General features: G+C 53.9%; 2 protein-coding genes across 5 annotated transcripts in view; one reads left to right on the top strand and one right to left on the bottom strand.

Annotated features, from left to right (window-relative positions):
- Positions 1-567: 567 nt before the first annotated feature.
- On the bottom strand, positions 568-3,645 carry LOC136000606 (inhibin beta C chain-like). The gene is made up of 2 exons (XM_065654528.1): positions 3,306-3,645; positions 568-1,310 (listed from the first exon to the last, which is right to left on the bottom strand). The coding sequence occupies exons 1-2, from the start codon at positions 3,643-3,645 to the stop codon at positions 568-570; spliced, it is 1,083 nt and encodes a 360-aa protein (XP_065510600.1).
- Positions 3,646-5,542: 1,897 nt separating this feature from the next.
- The window catches only part of R3HDM2 (R3H domain containing 2), a 31,677-nt gene continuing 19,183 nt past the window's right edge, over positions 5,543-18,036 (top strand). For 2 of the 4 annotated variants that reach the window (XM_065654294.1, XM_065654293.1), the window contains exons 1-2: positions 5,543-5,638; positions 17,692-17,890. In XM_065654294.1, the coding sequence (XP_065510366.1) occupies positions 17,723-17,890 (168 nt within the window). In that variant the 5' untranslated portion in view covers positions 5,543-5,638; positions 17,692-17,722. The remainder of the gene's footprint in view (positions 5,639-17,691; positions 17,891-18,036) is intronic. The other 2 variants (XM_065654292.1, XM_065654291.1) reach the window with 1 other exon arrangement.

Raw genomic sequence — 18,036 nt, 5'->3', positions numbered from 1 at the left:
ATTTTATTAAACTGTGTTTATCTCAGTCCAAGTTTCTCCCTTCCCTTTTGATTCTCTCCCCTATTGGGGGGGGTGTAGGAGGGGGTGAGTGAGCAGCTATCGTGGTTGTATTGCCCGCTCGGGTTCAACCACGATACATCCCCAACCCCCAGCATCTTTTCAGCTTCTGTCTCCCCAGCACCCTGAGGTGGCCGCTGCTGGAACCCGTTACCTGAAGAGCACACGTTCCTGTCGCAGACCTGACGGCTGCACCACGGCCTTGGCCTGGGACCAGCAGCCGGATGAGCTGGTGCTGCCCAGAGCTGCCCAGGAAGTCGTGCTCTGCAGGTAGAGGGTCTGGTGTCCATCAAGAACGGGCCCCAGAGCCTGTGGCTCATGAGCAGAGAGGAATCCATGGGCAGATCTGAAGGGGGAAAAGAGCCATGTGGGAGGTGAGGGAGGAGAGGACTTGCAGAGTCAGCATCACCCTTGATACTTCATCCTCAGGAGGAGAAAACACCTCGGCAGGGTTCCCATCTCTCGCCGGGTCTCGCACTGCCAGAGCGGGGCCGGGAGGAGGGGAGCCGGTCAGGTACAACCGCAGGCATCGACAATCATGTCGGGGATGTCGGTCTTGACGATGTTGCTGTCCCGGTCATAGTAGAGCAGAGAGAGGGGGCGACGCTGCGTGGGCACACAGCAGGAGTCCACGGCCGCGTCTGCGTTGTTGGCTTTGATGAGGTTGAGGACAGCTGTGTGGAAGGAGGCGGCGAGGCCAGGGATGCTGGCCATGTGCAGGGGGCAGAGTCCCGCGCAGTAGTTCATGTGATATCCCTCTGGCTGGATGATCCAGTCCTCCCAGCCGATCTCCTTGAAGTCCACGAAGAATTCCTTGCGGCAGCACATCCGGGAGTCCGCGCCACAATCGATGCCGCGCCGCTGGACTCGGTGGGGCGTCCTGTCCCGGGCCCGGGCTGCCACAAATGGCCAGTGGGAATCACTGTGGCCAGCCAGGAGGGGAGCCCCCCAGTCCTCCAGCATCTCCAGCTCCACCGTGAGCCTCTGGCTCCCCTGGCCAAAGAGGCTCTGGACAGCTCGGCCCACGTCCAGCGTGGCCCAGCCAGCCCTCGGCACCTCCAGCTGTGTCTCGCTGGCCACCGTCACGTTGAGCCCCATCGGGTCTGACTGCAAAAGTCTGACGGTGACAGGGCGCGTCCCGGGGCCGCGGGCCGCCCAGAACAGGTAGAGGGTGGCTTGGAGGATCTCCGTGCTCCCAGCCAGCTCCCGAGTGAAGCGGAAATGCAGGCGGACGCTGCGGGAGGTGAAGGAGCCTGCGCACAGAACCGAAAGCAGAGTCAGGAGCTGAAGGGAGGAGGACGGGGCTCCCCCAGCCGAGGGCCACCAAGAAGGGGCAGATGGGAGGTATGTCAAAACCAGGGAGCAGGGCACAGCACGTGCAAGTGCTGAGGTGCTGCCACCTCCCTGCACTGCTGCTGCTCCTCCTTATGCTGCTCTAAAGTGGCAGCATCTGGCCCAATGCTGAACGCAGCAACCTGGCCCGATGCTGAACACAGCAACCTGGCTTGGTTCCGCCTCCATCCGCCTTGCCAGTGAGGCTGCTGCAGGATTCTGGAGCACGTTATCTGGCTGTGTAAACCAGCCTTGTATTTAAGGCAGTCACGCTGGTTTGCACCTCCAGGACTACCTCTGCTACATCGCCTGATGTTGCTCCAGCATGTCCCACCCTTGCTGCTGCTGAGGCTGCAGAGCTGCCTCTCCCCCTCGCCAAGGAAAGGCTGCTGGGGACCAGGAGAGCAGCGCTGGGCTCCTCGGCACAGCTCTGCCCGCGAGGACACAACGCTGTGGTCTGGCACAGCATGGCGAGGCGGCAGCCTGAGCTCAGCCCCGTGGCTCACGCCAGCTCTTCTGCTTCCAGCAGACGCTCCACTGAGCCAGGAGACAGCTCCCTATTGTCCTCATGTAGGGGAACACAATGTACTGCGGAGAAGCATTGTTCCCAGAGGTCTTCAAGGACATGGCAAGTCCTCGCTAACCCACAGCAGCCATGCAAACCAAGAAGGACAGGGAACTGATTGAAAGAGTCCAGCGCAGAGCCACGGAGATGATGGAGTGGAGCATCTCCCTGACGAGGAAAGGCTGAGGGAGCTGGGGCTCTTGAGCTTGGAGGAGACTGAGGGTTGACCTCATTAATGGTTATAAATATGGAAAGGGGGAGTGTCAGGAGGATGGAGCCAGGCTCTTCTTGGTGACAACCAGTGACAGGACAAGGGGCAATGGGTGCAAACTGGAACACAAGAGGTTCCACTTAAATATGAGAAGAAACTTCTTCATGTGAGGGTGCCAGAGCCTGGCCCAGGCTGCCCAGGGAGGTTGTGGAGTCTCCTTCTCTGCAGACATTCCAACCCGCCTGGTTCCTGTGTAACCTCATCTGGGTGTTCCTGCTCCGGCGGGGGGTTGGACTGGATGAGCTTTCGAGGTCCCTTCCAATCCCTGACATTCTGGGATTCTGTGATTGTGTGTATGGCCCTCAAACCTCACCAAGCAGCAGTTTGGGCTGGGCAAAGCGACAGTGCACAAGGATGCTCTGCAGGGCGGAGCAGCGATTCTGCTTCTTTCCAAAGAAGGCTGCATTTACCTGGGAGAAGTGAGGGGTACAGGACACTGTTTTTCCAGTGGCACCTGTCAGGACCCCTGAGCACGCCTTGGAGAGCCCTGTCGCCCCAGGAATGCAGCTGATTCTGGAGGAAAATGTGGCAGCCCACGGCTTTGTGTAGGAAGCAGAGACACTGCTGAGTGTGGGAAGCAGATGGGCTTTGGAGGCCTAAGTCCAAACACTGCGAGCTAAGGGGAATCTAGGCTTAAAAACACGCTTTGCAAAACATGGCTATCTGACCCCTCCACCCCTAACACAAATGGGAAGGGTTCAACAGAAATAAATGGACAACAAAATTCATGTATCGCAGCAGTTCGTCTTTGCTCCTGCGCCCACCCCCTTGCCCCAACATGTCCCACATGGAAATGAGAGGGGCCCAAGAGCCTCGGTGGTGTTTTCCCTGCCCGTGGCGAGGGGTGGCTGGTTGAGGTAAGATCGGGATGTGGATGCAAACGTTCTGGATATGGAGCCTCTCGTTGCTAGTCCTTCCAACCTGGCGCGTAGCCTGGCATTGCTCGCAGGAGCGTGATGCCCCCGTGCAGAGCTTTAGAAATGCCTGTGCAGTGGAGGAAACCTCTCCCCACCTTCCCCCTGTGCCCCCCACCTCAAGGCCCAACCCAACGTGCCCATGGGATGCGGGGTCTGTACCGACCTGACTCAGCAAAGCTCAAGATCTCATATTCCTGCACGCCCGCCCCAGGATGTAGGACGCCGCCATCACGGGGCATCCCCGTCGGGGCGGCCGTGTCCGTGCGCTGCGCGCGCAGCCTGCGGAGGGCGGTCAGCAGGGCCCGTCTGGACGTGGGCTGCGTGATGTTGGGCTTGTCCGGCAAATGGAGCTTGGAGAGGATGCTCTGCTTGGCCAGCGCGATGAGGACGTCCCGCTGCACGGTGGGGGCCAGGGCGGCCAGCCCGCAGGCTGGGCACCACACACCCTTGGGAGCCGCCATCCTCAGAAGGCTCAGGAGCAGGAAAGCCACCGTGGCTGTCATCTCCGGTGCCGGAAGGTGACAGCCTGGGGGTCTCAAGCAAATAGCGTTCCTCCGACAGCCCGATAAGCCAAAGTCAAACCGGGACAGCAGCGCCGGGGCTGGGAGAGCAGAGTGTGGTGGCGGCGGGACGGCAGCACTGGACTCCGCGGGAGCAGAGTGAGGACGGGCTCGTTCTCCTGACGTGGCCACAAATATTGGCTGATCTCGGGCAAGATAAACGCCCCTGTGATCCCGCCGGAGCATCTGCCGGGCACGGGGCAGCAGGGTTAAGGTGGACACGGGTGGATGGTGCCCCCACTCGGTAGAGGCTGCCCGGGGACTGGGGCTCACAGAACCACAGAATGTCAGGGGGTGGAAGGGACCTCGGAAGCTCATCCAGTCCAACCCCCCGCCGGAGCAGGAACACCCAGATGAGGTTACACAGGAACCAGGCGGGTTGGAATGTCTGCAGAGAAGGAGACTCCACAACCTCCCTGGGCAGCCTGGGCCAGGCTCTGGCACCCTCACATGAAGAAGTTTCTTCTCATATTCAAGCAAAACCTCCCGTGTTCCAGTTTACACCCATTGCCCCTTGTCCTGTCCCTGGTTGTCACCCAGAAGAGCCTGGCTCCATCCTCCTGACACTCCCCCTTTCCATATTGATCCCCATGAATGAGTCAGCCCTCAGTCTCCTCTTCTCCAGCTCAGAGCCCCAGCTCCTCAGCCTTTCCTCACACGGGAGATGCTCCACTCCCTGCAGCATCTTCGTGGCTGCGCTGGGCTCTCTCAACAGTTCCCTGTCCTTGAACTGAGGGGCCCAGAACTGGACACAATATTCCAGATGTGGTCTCGGTCCTGGACAACTTGCTTTGGCCAAGGGAAGACACCTCGGAGTGGGCACGCAGGCAGATGACAGCGGTGCCCGCACATGACATTGCCCCCCCGGGGCGACAGGGGCTGCGGGGGCACCACCACGTAGCAGTGCGGGACCCCTGGAGATGGGGAAGCCCGGGGCGGTGTGGGCCCCTCAGGTCCAGAAGGACAGGGAACTGTTGAGAGAGCCCAGCGCAGCCACCAAGATGCTGCAGGGAGTGGAGCATCTCCCGTGTGAGGAAAGGCTGAGGGAGCTGGGGCTCTGAGCTGGAGAAGAGGAGACTGAGGGGTGACTCATTCATGGGGATCAATATGGAAAGGGGGAGTGTCAGGAGGACGGAGCCAGGCTCTTCTGGGTGACAGCCAGTGACAGGACATGGGGCAGTGGGTGCAAAGTGGAACACAGGAGGTTCCGCTTAAATATGAGAAGAAACTTTTTCATGGTGGCCCAGGCTGCCCAGGGAGGTTGTGGAGTCTCCTTCTCTGCAGACATTCCAACCCGCCTGGTTCCTGTGTAACCTCATCTGGGTGCTCCTGCTCCGGCGGGGTGTTGGACTGGATGAGCTTCCGAGGTCCCTTCCACCCCCTGGCATTGTGCGGTTCTGTCAGACGGGGCTCCCCAGGGCCGGTGCGGGACCCCGGGATCGGGGATCCCCAGGGGAGAGGCAGCGCCGGGGGGGCGGGGCCGCGGGTGGGGCCTGAGCCCCGGATGGCGGGAACGCCTCCGCTCCCCGCCGCGCCCTCCGCCACGCCAGGGGGCGCTGCCGCGCCCCGCCCGCCTTCCCCGGGTGCCGCGTCCAGCCGGTTGCTACGACAACGGGCGCGCTCTGGTGACGCAACGCGCACGGAGCAGTGACGCAGCGCGCACACGCCCGCCGGGGGAGGGGCCCGCCCGCTTCTTTCCTCCCCCCCCCCCCCCCTTTTTTTTTTTTTTTTTTTTTTTTTCCCCCTCTCCTCTTTCTTTCCCCTTTTTTCCCCGTTCCGGCCGCCCCTTCCCCCCCCATCCTGTCCCCCCGTCCGCCCGCCGTCTCCGCCGCCCCGCCCGGGCGGCCCGCGCTGGCCCAGGCCCGGCCCGGCCCGGGGTGGTGGCGGCGGCGGCGGCGGCGGCCCCGCGGCGCAGGGCCCGGCCCGGCCCGGCCCGGTAAGTGCGCGGGGTCGGGTGGTGGGTCGGGGCCGGAGCCCGGGGCGGGTTGGGGCGGTCGGCGGTGCCCCCGGGCCGGGCGGGGATCCCTCCTGCGGTGTCGTCCCCGCGGGAGCGCGGCCCTGGCTCTGGTGTGGTCGGTGAGACCCGGGGGAGCGCTCGGTGTCCGCTCGCTGCCATCCCCGGGCCGCTGTGGTGTCGGTGCGTGGAGGGTTCGCAGCCCCGTGCCGGCCCGAAGTGGCGGGGTTTGGGTTTCGCAAGGCTTTTCTGGCTTTAATGGATCGCTGCCGCGCCAAGGCGCAGACACGGGGGGAACGGCGAGACCGTGGCCGTGCCGCGGTGTTCCCAGCACCACACCGGTGTTTCACCCCTCATTCTGTTCCCAATTCCGTTCCTCTGAGGAGCTGTTGGAGCGTTTCTTGCCGGGTTCTTGTTTTCTGCTGGAGATGTGTCCTGCAGCTTGCACTTATTAATTAAAAGCTAAAGTAGAAATCCCCTCGGCGTGCTTCAGCCCGGCTGCCACAAGAGCTGGCCCGGTGTTTCCAGCACAGTTTGCACTTGTGAGAGGCCGAGGAGGGAGAGCAACAGGTGGGAGAGGGGGCCTCTGGATAGTGATCCCCTGCTGCAGGGATTGCACAGGTGAGGATGGGTTTCAACAGGTTGCTCTCAATGGTGATGCTTTGCTGGAGATGGCCACCCGGCTTTTGAGGAGCTGGCTTAAGGCTCCCAAATCAACTCCTGCCAGTTGCGAAGGGGAAACATCACTTGGATATGGGCCATTCCCTTATTGCTCCGCCTGCTTGTGAACGGGGACTGGTGCCCTAGAGATGAGGACATTACGGAGCCACTTGACCCCTTAGTTACCAGGCATCGCAGTTTTTGCTGAGTGGTTTCTGAGGGACAGTTTGAGCAACGTGTATTGCACGAACGGAACAAAACCTGGCTTGATTTAACAATGTCGGACAATGGTTTGCAGCATCACCCTCCTCTGTGGCAGAGTCTTGGTAGCTTTGTTTGCTTCGACCTTCCTAGGATCAAAACCGAGAAGTTATATTCTGTATTCGTTTCCATTCAGAGATATATAATGCGGTCAAATGCTGCTTTGAGCTGCAGCCGTCTGACCTGTGAGGGTCAAGGCTCTAGGCTGGTAGTCCATTCAGCAGAGTGCAATTAAAGGAACTAATTAGTTCTGTCAGATTTCTTCTTGGGTGTTTTGTTGTTTGTTGCTGGTTTGGGGTAGGATCTGCAGTCATTGAGCTGGAAGAAGCAGATGCTTCTAAATCTGGCCGCCCAGCTCGCCAGAACACGGTGCATTTTACAGCAGACTGTGGCCTCTTGCATCCTGTGCAACATGCGAATTTGTTAGAATTTCTTTTCTTTTTTAAGAGCTGGAGGTGACATTTGAAAGGATAGTGGGATGTAGTGGAGAACCAGAGTTAGCTCCCCTCCTCCTTCAAATAAACCACGCTCTCCTCCATCTTTTCTTGAACGTTCTCTTGATTTCTGAGCTCTAGTAAACCCAGAACGACACGACCTGCGTCCCGGATTGAAGCCAAGGTGAGATGTGCTGCTGCGGAGATGTTTTTGTGCCCGAGCGTGGGCAGCAGCAAGAGGAAGGGCTGATGACTCTGTGTCTGTCAGCGCCGGGATTCCCCGGCATGTCTGTTGTCAACGGGGCGCATGCGGATTTATGGTTTTGTATCGAGCCCGGTTTCATTATGTAGTGGGAGCACAAGCTGTCTCTGTACCGCAGGCTGAGTCACTGCTGCCTCCAGTGAATTTCAGCGATGATTATCGAGTGTGGGCAGATGCAGTCTACTCTTTATAGCAGCTCGCTCGGATTTTTTTAATGAAGTTTTAAAATTTTTCTATTGCTTTGACATCCTTTGCTTTGAGAAACTGATTTCTCCTGAGCTGAGTTTAGACACAAGAGCCGCTTTATTACAGAAGGTGTTTTCTGTATCTCCTCTTTTGGGAAGCTTCAGCTCCCCCAAAACTGGCAAAAACCTCAACTTTCGCACGTGATGTGTTGATGGGGTTTTTGCAGCGTAAGCAGCGTGGCTTTGTGCTGGTACAGGGAAAGCAATTCTGCCCTGTTGCCTGATGTTGGGGCTTTTATCGGTACAAATGTGCTCAGTCTGATACAGCTGCTGCCTGTGGGAACGAGCTCCCCGGATAACGAAACCTCTGCCCCATAAGTGACTCTGTGCTGGGGGTTGTACCGACATAACGACGCGAAGAAATGAACTGTTCTTCCTAACGATCGATGTCTAGTGGCCGGGTTCTGCGCTAAGGATTGATGTCATGGTTCTGTCTTGCCACTAGCGGGAGCATTCATAGGTTCTCTTTGGTCTGGTCACTTATCGGAAGGCTTTTTTTCCAGGAAAATTCTCCATTTGGGGTGCAGGGAGGGTGGGAGGAAAAGTTGCCACCCCTTGTGACCTTGAACAAGCAAGGGGCAGAGGCATAAATGGCTTTTTAATATGTGAAAGTCCATTGTAAATGGGATTTACTTCAGGTGCCCATCACAAGCTTTTCAATATTTTAAATGTACAAAACTCTGAAATTAGAGATTCTGATGCCATTGAGAGATTTATTCTTTTTATAACTGCAAGTCTGATAATGTATATAAGATTCTGAAGTCCCAAGTCAGTGGTTGGACTCCTTCCATTCCATCTTCCTTTAATAATGTACGGTACCATGACATGCTTTCCAGAAATAGCAGCTGGCTGGAGGGGGGAAATCCCAAAATATTTATGGAAAGCTGCTTCTGTGTATACATTTATTAGGTTTTGAATTAACTGTACCTAATAGCATTTTAATTTTCCTTATCAAAAATTTACTGTATTTTCTTCTTAGCGGCGGTTTCCTATCTGGCAAGTACTTGGGAAACTGGTGTCGTTCTTCTTCACAAGGGAGCAGGGAGAGATTTGTGTCTTTCTGGGGTTATTTTTTGAAACTGTGAGGAGGGGAGAAAAGCAGCCATCTGGCCAAGTATTTTTTCCCAGGTTCTGCAAAGACCATCTTTTTCTTCAGAGCATCCCAATGGCAAACTGGGATAAACTGGGACCAAGGCTGCTTCGTAATTCATAGTAGATATGAAACGTGTGGGGCTCTACAGCTGAAAGGAGGAACTTTTGGATCCGTAATGACCTTTCTAAACTTATTTCCATCACTTCTGCCATGTCTGAGTTACCACTACAAAAATACAGGTTACACCGACGTTGCAGACTTCTTCAGACAGTTGAATATTTTTGGTTAGCAAAATGTTTGTTTGGTTTTTAACATGCAGTTTTTACTGCAAGAAAGGCAGTGGAATGCGGAGAGAACAGTATGTTGTTGCCTAACAGGGTGGTGATCTTTGTATAGTATATTCATATATTTTTGTCTATTTTGTGGGATAGAGATGGTGGGACAGTTTGCCAGCGACTCATGTTACGAATGATGAGTGAAAGTGCCTGAATTTAAGGTAACTGGATTTAGAAGAGAACAGCTGGATAGAGAAAAAGGCTTTAATTTTCCCATTAGAAACAGCTGGCGCTCGTTCCACCTTCACCCCCCAACAGAAAACAGATTGTGCCAACTAAGTTCTCCGAGCTGAACGTCTCTGATCCGAAGTCCCCGCGTCTTCCCACCCACCGCTGGCTCCACAGCCTCTTTCTCTTTTTGTGGGCACGCGCTTCGCCGCAGGGCTCTGATCCAGGAGGGGTAGCCCTGGTTGCCGTGTTCATAATAATAATAATTGTTTTGGATTCCCAATTTAGAGGGTAAACAGATAAACATCTGCTGGGCTCAATTTGCAGAGCTGGGTTGCTGCAGCATCCACAAGCTGCCCGGTTTGTTGACACACATGCTTTAGTTCATGCCACCTCTCTCTTGATTTTTTTCCCCATTCCTCTGGCATCAGCGCATGTTCTATTTTTAAACCGCGCTGCGCTCTGTATTGCGGCATTTCTCTTCCTGAATTATTTATCAGCGTTTGGAGCTGAATGGAGCGCGCTACATTTTTTTCCACCGCTCATTACTGCCCACGTGTCTGTCTTGAGCCATTGACAGATTTGGTTCATGTCAAATCGCGCCGGCCTCGGCTCCGAGAGGGGCTGGAGGGGACGATGGGCTTTGGTTGTAACCTGTGCTAGCACAGGATCTTTTGCATCTCTGTGCGTTTAATACTTTCCTTGCTGGGGCAGACAGGGAGGGGATGGTTGCCATGATAACGCACCCTCAGCTGAGCCAGATTCGAAGGGAAGGTCCCTTTTTAAAAAATAAAATAAAAATGTTTTATTACTGCCTGGAGACTGACTCCAGCCTTGCAGCTCCGCGCACGTATGTGCGGGCATGTGCGGAAGAGAAGACGGTGTCAGAGACTGAAGCGGACTCCAAGCTTTGTTTGCTCCGCGATGTTCTGATGTTGGGCACGGGCAGCTTCCCCGCAAACCTGAGCACAGACAACACCTGGAGCTGCTGCATCTTTTCCATGCCCGGCTTTCCCTGACCCGGTTTCACTGCGTGCACACACGCGGTACCCGAGCAAACGGCGCGGAGCTGCTTTTCGTTCTGCTTTAGCATCGATGGTGGGAACTGACAGTGGGGTTTCAGCAGAGGGTCCTAAGCCCGTGGTATATTCTTGCATGCTTAAGCTGGGCTGCTTTGCAAACGGGAAGATCTGGTAGAAGGGAAGAACAGCATCCTAAGTTCCTTCTTTTTATAGAACTAATCTTGCCACTGCCAGGCTCCAGAGTCTAGGAAACAATCATCTTGCCAATAGAATAGGCCCAGGCAGGATCTCTCAGCAAAGCATATTTTAATAACGATTTTGCAAGACTGGGTGTTCTACCTAAAGGTGGGCATATAGAATAGGGCAACCCCCCCCCCTTATATCCCCCCCAAATCCCGGCCGCAAATTCCCTCCCCTGTTCCCCAGTGGTTGGTACTTCGGGGTTTACAGACCACCCGACCCTGCCTCAGTTTACCCATCTCATTCATCTAATTCTAGCAATACCCTTCCCCTTATCGATCTATTTAAAATATGGGTCCCTGGCTCTTTGGCTGCCCTTCCCCCTAGATTAACTTGTAAATACAGATATCGGTTTGCATTCCGGGATTAGTTTGAAGAGACTTTATTTTACATTAAGGATCCATAGCCTGATGTCTCTCGGTGCCCCCCGCACTGGGGTCGGGCACCAGCTCCTCCGTTTTGTCAAAACAACGTTCCTTCATTAAATGTTGCTTACACAGAGTACAGCCTGCCAGTGACTCTCCTTATTGATCACATTGAAATGCAGCAGAACACTGCTAGTTCCACTAGGGGTTTTTTGAGATTTTAAGGCTCTGTGGAGCAAAGATCCTTGGTCTGGGCAAGGCACGTTGGAGCGCTGCTCCTGGGCTTGAACTCTGTTACTTCTTTGTTTGTAAAGTACCTGCTGGAGCTTCTTCGGGGCTCAGAACTCCAGGTTTGAAGCTCAGGGGCCTGCCTGGGTGCTGGGAATGAACAAACACGAAATAATGAGTTAAAAAGGGTAGAAACTGGCTGGCACCGCTCAGACAGCAGGGGCTGTTTCTTAAACGGCGTGGAGATCATGGTTCCGTTTCCTTGGACAGACACTTGTCTACAACTGCCTGAAAGGAGCTTGGAGCATGGAGGGGGGTTGGTCTCTGCTCCCAAGTCATAAAACAAGAGGAAACGGCCTCAAGTTGCGCCAGGGGAGGTTTAGATTGGATATTAGGAAAGGATTCTTCCTGGAAAGGGTTGTCGGGCATTGGAACAGGCTGCCCAGGGCAGTGGTGGAGTCACCATCCCTGGAGGGGTTTAAAAGACATTTAGACGAGGTTCTGAGGGACATGGGTTAGTGCTGGAGTTGGATGATCCTGAAGGTCTCTTCCAGCCAAAATGATTCTACGGTGAATGAAACCCATATCATCCTACACCACTCAAGAAAGAATTCTATGATTCTGTAATTTGCATTTCTTGTTTCGTGCGTCTGTCAGCATTTCATCACTAATAAATGAGCAAGAAAAAAAAAAAAAACAAACGATGAAACCATTAACAAACGGACCCCTTGGAAACATCACAGCAACGGTGACCGGCATGACGCGAGGCTGCCCGTGACCTACCTGGGCACAGGTGGGGCGTTCTGCAAAGCGTGGTCCATCTTCTGGAAGATGCTGTGATGCTTCGGCATCTCTTCTTTGCTCCTGCCCTGAATCCAGTTGCTCCCGTGCCTGGCAGGGAAAGGGGGCTGTGTCTTTAAAGCCTTTTCAGGGCCGTGTGGAGGCAGTTCCATGGAAGTGTTTGAATGAGAGCAGGAGGGGGGTGCGCATGTGGCTATTGGCAGAGCTCTCTGTGACATCCCTCCGAACAGCTGGGTTCTGCTTTGCTTCTGAGCCGCTTGTCGGAGCAATTAGCTCGCCGGAGCGGCAGCAGCGAAGACCGCTCGCGTTTCATTCAGGGTGGAGAGCTGGCGGAGGCTCCGAAGAAGCGAGATGGTTTTGGCAAAATTCCTCGCAAACCGGTCGTGACAATGAGGTCCGCGTTGAGGCTGGGGAACAGATGACCTGCCGAGAGCGCAAAACCGCCACGGTGAGTTTATTTTTAGAAAGGATCTTCAATTATTTTTGGCTTGAGAAGGATTGACCAGAGACTTCCTCTCCCCATGTCCCCACTGTGCAAAATACAGTGTAGGTATAAATGCAAGTGAGTGTTTTGGGGATGGTGGACCTGCCACCATTCATTACCGGTAAGCGACAGCTGCTTGATGGGGTTAATTTAAAATGGTGCAGTGCTGAAATGAATATGTGGCTCTGGGATCCCATTCAAGACTTGAGATTGTGTTTTTCCCTCGTTTCGCGATGCTGGAGTCGCACCCACAGGAGCCGGGGGAATCCCCGATAAGCAGCCGTGTCATTAAGGAGTTCCCCATGACGGTCTCAGGGGTTCTCCTTGTCTCTTACCCTGCTGTCTGTGCCGCTGCGTAGTTTCTGTTCATTTTGCAGAGACAAAATACTTCCCGCTCCTCTGCCGGGTTATACTTTAAAGGATTTACTTGATCAAAGCTGGCTGGTTGATAAGAAATGTTGGCTGGTTAATTGGCTATGGGCCATATGATGTTTCCAGGTTACCTCGCGCAATTCGGTGTTCTGTAGGACTGTATTTGTGTCCACGGGTATATTAACCCCATTTTTAAATTATTTTAAACCCATCGCTGAGTTTGGTTTGGGTTTGGTGGAATCAGGAGTTTAGATAGCCTTCACCTCCTTCCCACACATGTTAATCATCCAGTCCTGCCTAAAAATCAAGATACTGAAAGTGATGCTCCGTTCATTTGGGATTCAGTGCCAGGAGCTGGGTTTCTTGGGCTGGAGGTACAGTTACAATGCTGCAGGATCTTCCTTCAGGTGCATCAGACCTGTTTTTCCCTTTCCTTCGTGTCTTTAAAATGCTTATTTAAACTGGAAGCATCACCTGTGGCTTGAGAATCTGCAAACAGCAGCTGCAGTGGACGGTGAGCACTTCAGCAGCCGAAAGATGGAGCTGATTTTTTTGCTTTTAATCATCGCTCCCCCTTTGTTTAACGATCAAACCAATTTCTGGATCCCGCCTGGAAAACGGCCCCGGTGTCTTGTATTTGCTGCGCACCCCTCGGCGTCAAGCGGCTCAGTGTCCTCTGCCAGCGCGGCAGGAGAAGGAGCATCAGCCTTGGAAACAGAGATGTGGATATAGGGAGCAGCCCGACTCTTTTCCTTCTTCCCAAGGAGGAGCTGGAATGCTTTGGGTCTGATTAGTGAAGTTCGAGGGTCGGGAATAGTGAGCTGGGCTGGGGGTCTCTTGCTCTCTCCGCTTTTTAATATTTGTGCTCATGCTCCCGACTGGCACAGGCACAACAGAAAGGTACCAGTGAGAGGCTGAGAACTATTTCTAACGTTGTGCATTTTTCCTGAGCCTGGTTGCCACCTCCCTATCTGCAGATGTCTCCTACCTGCGGTGGTTATTTCGTTATGGATGGGGTGAGGTGGAAGGAATTCTGCCTGGGGTTCTCTGAAAGAATGAGGACACGTGTCAGCGGGAACAGCGCCGGGTTTTCCTCCGAGCGCGGAAGGGTTAACAGAGGTTCCTGCTCAATGCTGCCCTATTGAATCTTGACACTGTGGAAAGTAGGTGGATAATTCCTCGCTCGCTTTTGAGGAAACCCCTGTGGTGGCCAACCCTCGTTAATTGTTGCTGGGAAACCGCTTTGACGTCACGGGAGCAGTTCCCCGGTCTTGGGATGAGGACAGGAATAGCTCGCGATGGGGAGAGGGAAAAACAGTGTGAAACGGAGAAGGGAACTTTCTGACGGGGAGATTCTCATCTCACGCTTCTCTTTTCTTATCCCACCCTTCTGCCTAGGGGACCCTCAGAGAAACCATCTCCGAACACATCCGTCAGCTCTCCATTGAAGTTTCCCCATCAGGCGTATGGCAACTCTTCTTGCCGCTGCTCCACCCAACCAGCAGTTTTCATGCATAGGGAAAAAAACCAACACACTCCTTTATCCTTTCGGTGTTTTCCTTTGGTTGTGAGCCCCTGAATTCCTCAGCTGACTCGGTGATGGTGCAGTGGACTGTGACAGCAGCGTTCTGGATAGAAACAAACCCCCGAGTTGCATCCGGGTGGAAATGTCAGGCTATTGAAGTTTGGCTTTTTGAAGCCCACGGGCGAAGCACGCTGTGTCTTTTTGATTCTCTCTTTCCTCAGATGCCAACGCGCCTTTATCGTTCTGGCACATTGGATTCCTGTGTGTCACGTGAAGATGATTTTGGCAGCCCTGCCACCGGTTGTGTCACAGTCTTGGAGTACAGTAATAGCAAGTCGACACTTATCCTGATTTTAGTGCTTGCATTGATTGAGGGAGGTAACAAAATAACCGGTTGGTTTGGGTTTTTTTCTTCCCCTTGAAATTATCCCGTGGTTTGAAATGTTCTGCATAATGAAATCCATGCATGTACTGCACAACTGAGAACTGCTGCCATGGTGATAATTCAGATGTTTCCCATAACACACCTACTGGCCGTTGTGCCGTTTACTGGGGCTGACTGCACCTGTCCTACTGAACAGCGTTTCCCATCTCCTTGTTCATACCAGGTTATTTCTCCCCTTTCCACCTGGAGTCAGACCCTTCCATCTGCATCATGGTTTCACCTCTTTGATGCAATGTGGGGGTGGAGATGAAGATTTGAAGCGATGACTAAGCACTGGGAGCCTGTGCTCTGTGCAGCCAAATACATCTGGCCTCCTGCTTTTTGCTCGTTGCTTTGTTTTTGCTAAGTTTTGGTAGCGAGGAATTAAACCCCTCTGTTCAACTGCTAAAAAATAAGCAATGGAGAGACTTGAGGAGAGGTTGGTTCGTTGGCTGAGACAGTCGCAGCTTATGGGTGTTCTTGAGTAACGTTTCAGAGCTTTCTTACTGAACCAGGTGCTTGTTCTCTCTAGAGCTGTAACCTTGCACAGGGAGCTGGTTTTCCAGCAGGAGGGAAAGCAGTGTGCTCGAAAGGCTCTTTCCCTGTTTGCTTTCAAGCTGAGGCTGCAGGCTTTGCATGGGGTGCTGGGTTCGCCCTCGTCAGCAGTGCCAGTGCAGGCAGAACAGCCCAAACAGAGCCTGGGAGGGAGATGTTGCAGGAGCCACGTGGCTTTGGTTGGTCCGACTAGCGAAGCCCTTCACTCCAGCCTCTTGTTGCATCTGGTAGGTGTGCTTTAACATGGCAAAAATCTTACCAGCTGCTCTGCCTTGGCAGAAAAGGAGAAGACTAAAGTCTCTGAAGATCCCTGGGTGCGGAGAGGGAGCACCGCGCCGCCCGGCTTAGTCAGGAGAACCAAGGAGGCTTTAACGCCTTGAATTTGCAGCACCCTCCCCACCGTGCCGCCTCCACTTTTTCCTGTGAAAAACCTTTTTCTCCAGCAGACGCTGCTCTGGGGAAGGGGAGTGAGGAGGGGGAACCTACATCCCCCCAAACTGGGCTGGTTGCCCCTGGTGACAGAGCCGGTTGCCATGGAGCCGCGGTTTTGATTGGGTGATGTGGAAGCCAATGAGCAAATTGTTCGTGAGAGCATCATCATTTAACCTTGCAGGAGGTGCTTACTCAGTGATATATGATGCTAATACTAAAGCCTTGCACGGAGTGGTGAAGTGACGCTGGAGAAAGGCCGCTGCTTTCCCCCCCACCTCTCACAGGCTGGTTTGTTGGTTTTAACGACCAGTTGCACCAGCAAACCTCCCAGTGCTCAGAATTGACTCTCATTGTCCATCAGAGCAACGTAGCGGGGACTGACCTGCCTGACAGTGAATCAGCAGCTTTGGGATGTTTATTTCTGAGTCCTCAGAGCACTTGAACTCTGATTGGAGCTGTTTTGTTTCTAAATGTGCTTTCTTTACATCTTATAACCAGCCCGAGGATGGAGAAAGCTGCTGTTAGGGCTGTGTCAGGGTTTCTTCTTGGCAGCGAGGCTCTGTAGGGAAACTCAGTTCCAGTAATGCTGACGACCTGGGCTGTCTCTGGTAAGATTTTTCCTCTGCCCTGTTGAATGCCTTTTGGAGTGAGTCTCAGAAAGCAAAAAAAAAGAAGAATTGGTTAATAACCAAGGGGAGGGGAAGCGAGTCAAGTTGCTTGTCTTTGAAGCAAACTGTGAAGCCTGAAGGCTGTAAGCTGCAAACTTGCTCCTGCGGTCACAGCTTGGACAGGGACTGAGAAAGCGGAGCCCACTCACGCTTGGTTCCTTTCCTGCTGAAAACTGAGAGGCAGCTGAACTGTCCTGCGTGGTGGGACGAGCTACCGCAGGTACCTCTGTCCTGTTGAAACAGAGGAGCGTCCATCAGCCGAGCTGCCGTATGTCTCCTTTGCAGCCTCGTTTCACTCGCAGGAGCGTGTCTGTGCTCTGAGAAACAGGGCCAGGAAGAGTGTGTTCGGTAGGTTTGCTGCTGGATCCATCCGCACCGGAGACGCAGGAGTTTGTTGCTTATATTCCCTGCCTAACCGGGAGCAGATGCTGCCTGCGTTGGCATGGCTTGGCAGCCGCAGATCACATGTAGCTGGAAGCCGGCAGAGATGGAATTCAGTGTTCACCTTCAGGGTGTAAATCAGCCCTTGCTACCCCTTGTGCATCACTGACACCATCACCGCCTCTCCCAGCCTATTTACCTTGCCAGCTTCCAGACCCAAACCCAAACCAGTGGCAGCTCACCTACCTTCTGTTGCTCCGTTGTGCTCTTTTCTGACACAGATTTTTTGCGCTTTCCCTAATGGTGCATCTATGCAATCTTTTCATCTCCCTGGCAAGGCACAGCTCAGTCCCACCAGGTCCTATGAGCTTCCACTTTTCTCCGCAAGCCGCTGTCTGTCACGGCAGCTCGTGTCTGCCACCCCCTCGCTCGGCCCACGGCCGTCCTGGGGGAGCAGGGCTGATTCATTCATACCGAAAGGAAACCACCTCTCGGAAGCATCACAATTGAGAAGCACTAGCGGTGCATGTATCTTCTCTGAGTTTTATGCGAAGGGAAATATCCTGGAGGGCTGTTGTTGCTTTGTCAGGAGGAGGCAGCCTACAAATGTCAGTTCAGTGGCTCAGAGTCGTCTTTTCTGGAAGAGGAGAGGGAAAACTGATTATGTTCCACTTGTTGTGATGCTGAAGTTACGTTGCACTGTGATGAGAAAAGATCGCGTTACCTGTCTCAAATTTGACTGAGGTGCTTGGCTTGGGGATAAAAACTTAGAATAGAATCATAGAATAATTTTGTTTGGAAGAGACCCTCAGGATCATCGAGTCCAACCATAAGCTCACCCAACTCCAGCACTAAACCATGTCCCTGAGAACCTCGTCTAAATGCCTTTTAAACCCACCCAGGGATGGTGACTCCACCACTGCCCCGGGCAGCCTGTTCCAATGCCCCACAGCCCTTTCCCTGAAGAATTTTGTCCTAATATCCAACCTCAACCTCCCCTGGCGCAACTTGAGGCCTCTTGTCTTTTCCAGTGCCCAGGCCTGACTCCCTTGTACCCCATTCTGTCCCCTCTCCTGGCAGGTGCCCATCGCTGCATTGTAGGGCGCTGAAGATGTCAAACAGCAACACAACCCAGGAGTCTCTGGAAATAATGAAGGAGTCTGAAAAAAAGGTGGTCGAGGAATCTGTGAACAAAACCAAATACGTATCCAGGTCACCGAGCAAGGAGGAGGTGGAGAAGGACGCGGGGGAGGATGTCAGCGTGCGCCAGGAATCGCAGGTAAGGGAGCAGTCGTCCCTTCCGCAGCTCGCGGGTCTGCGCCCTCTCCTACAAACACACTGTAGTTTGCCAAGCGCCTCTTAAATCAGAGCAGCACTGTGTGTGTCTCATGATCCGCTGTGTCAGAGCCACCTTCGCGTCCCAGA

This window comes from Caloenas nicobarica, chromosome 33, assembly GCF_036013445.1.
Source record: "Caloenas nicobarica isolate bCalNic1 chromosome 33, bCalNic1.hap1, whole genome shotgun sequence".
Taxonomy (NCBI): Eukaryota; Metazoa; Chordata; class Aves; order Columbiformes; family Columbidae; genus Caloenas; species Caloenas nicobarica.
The sequence above is the reverse complement of the archived record's forward strand: the minus strand, read 5'-3'. Positions and strand labels throughout refer to the sequence as shown.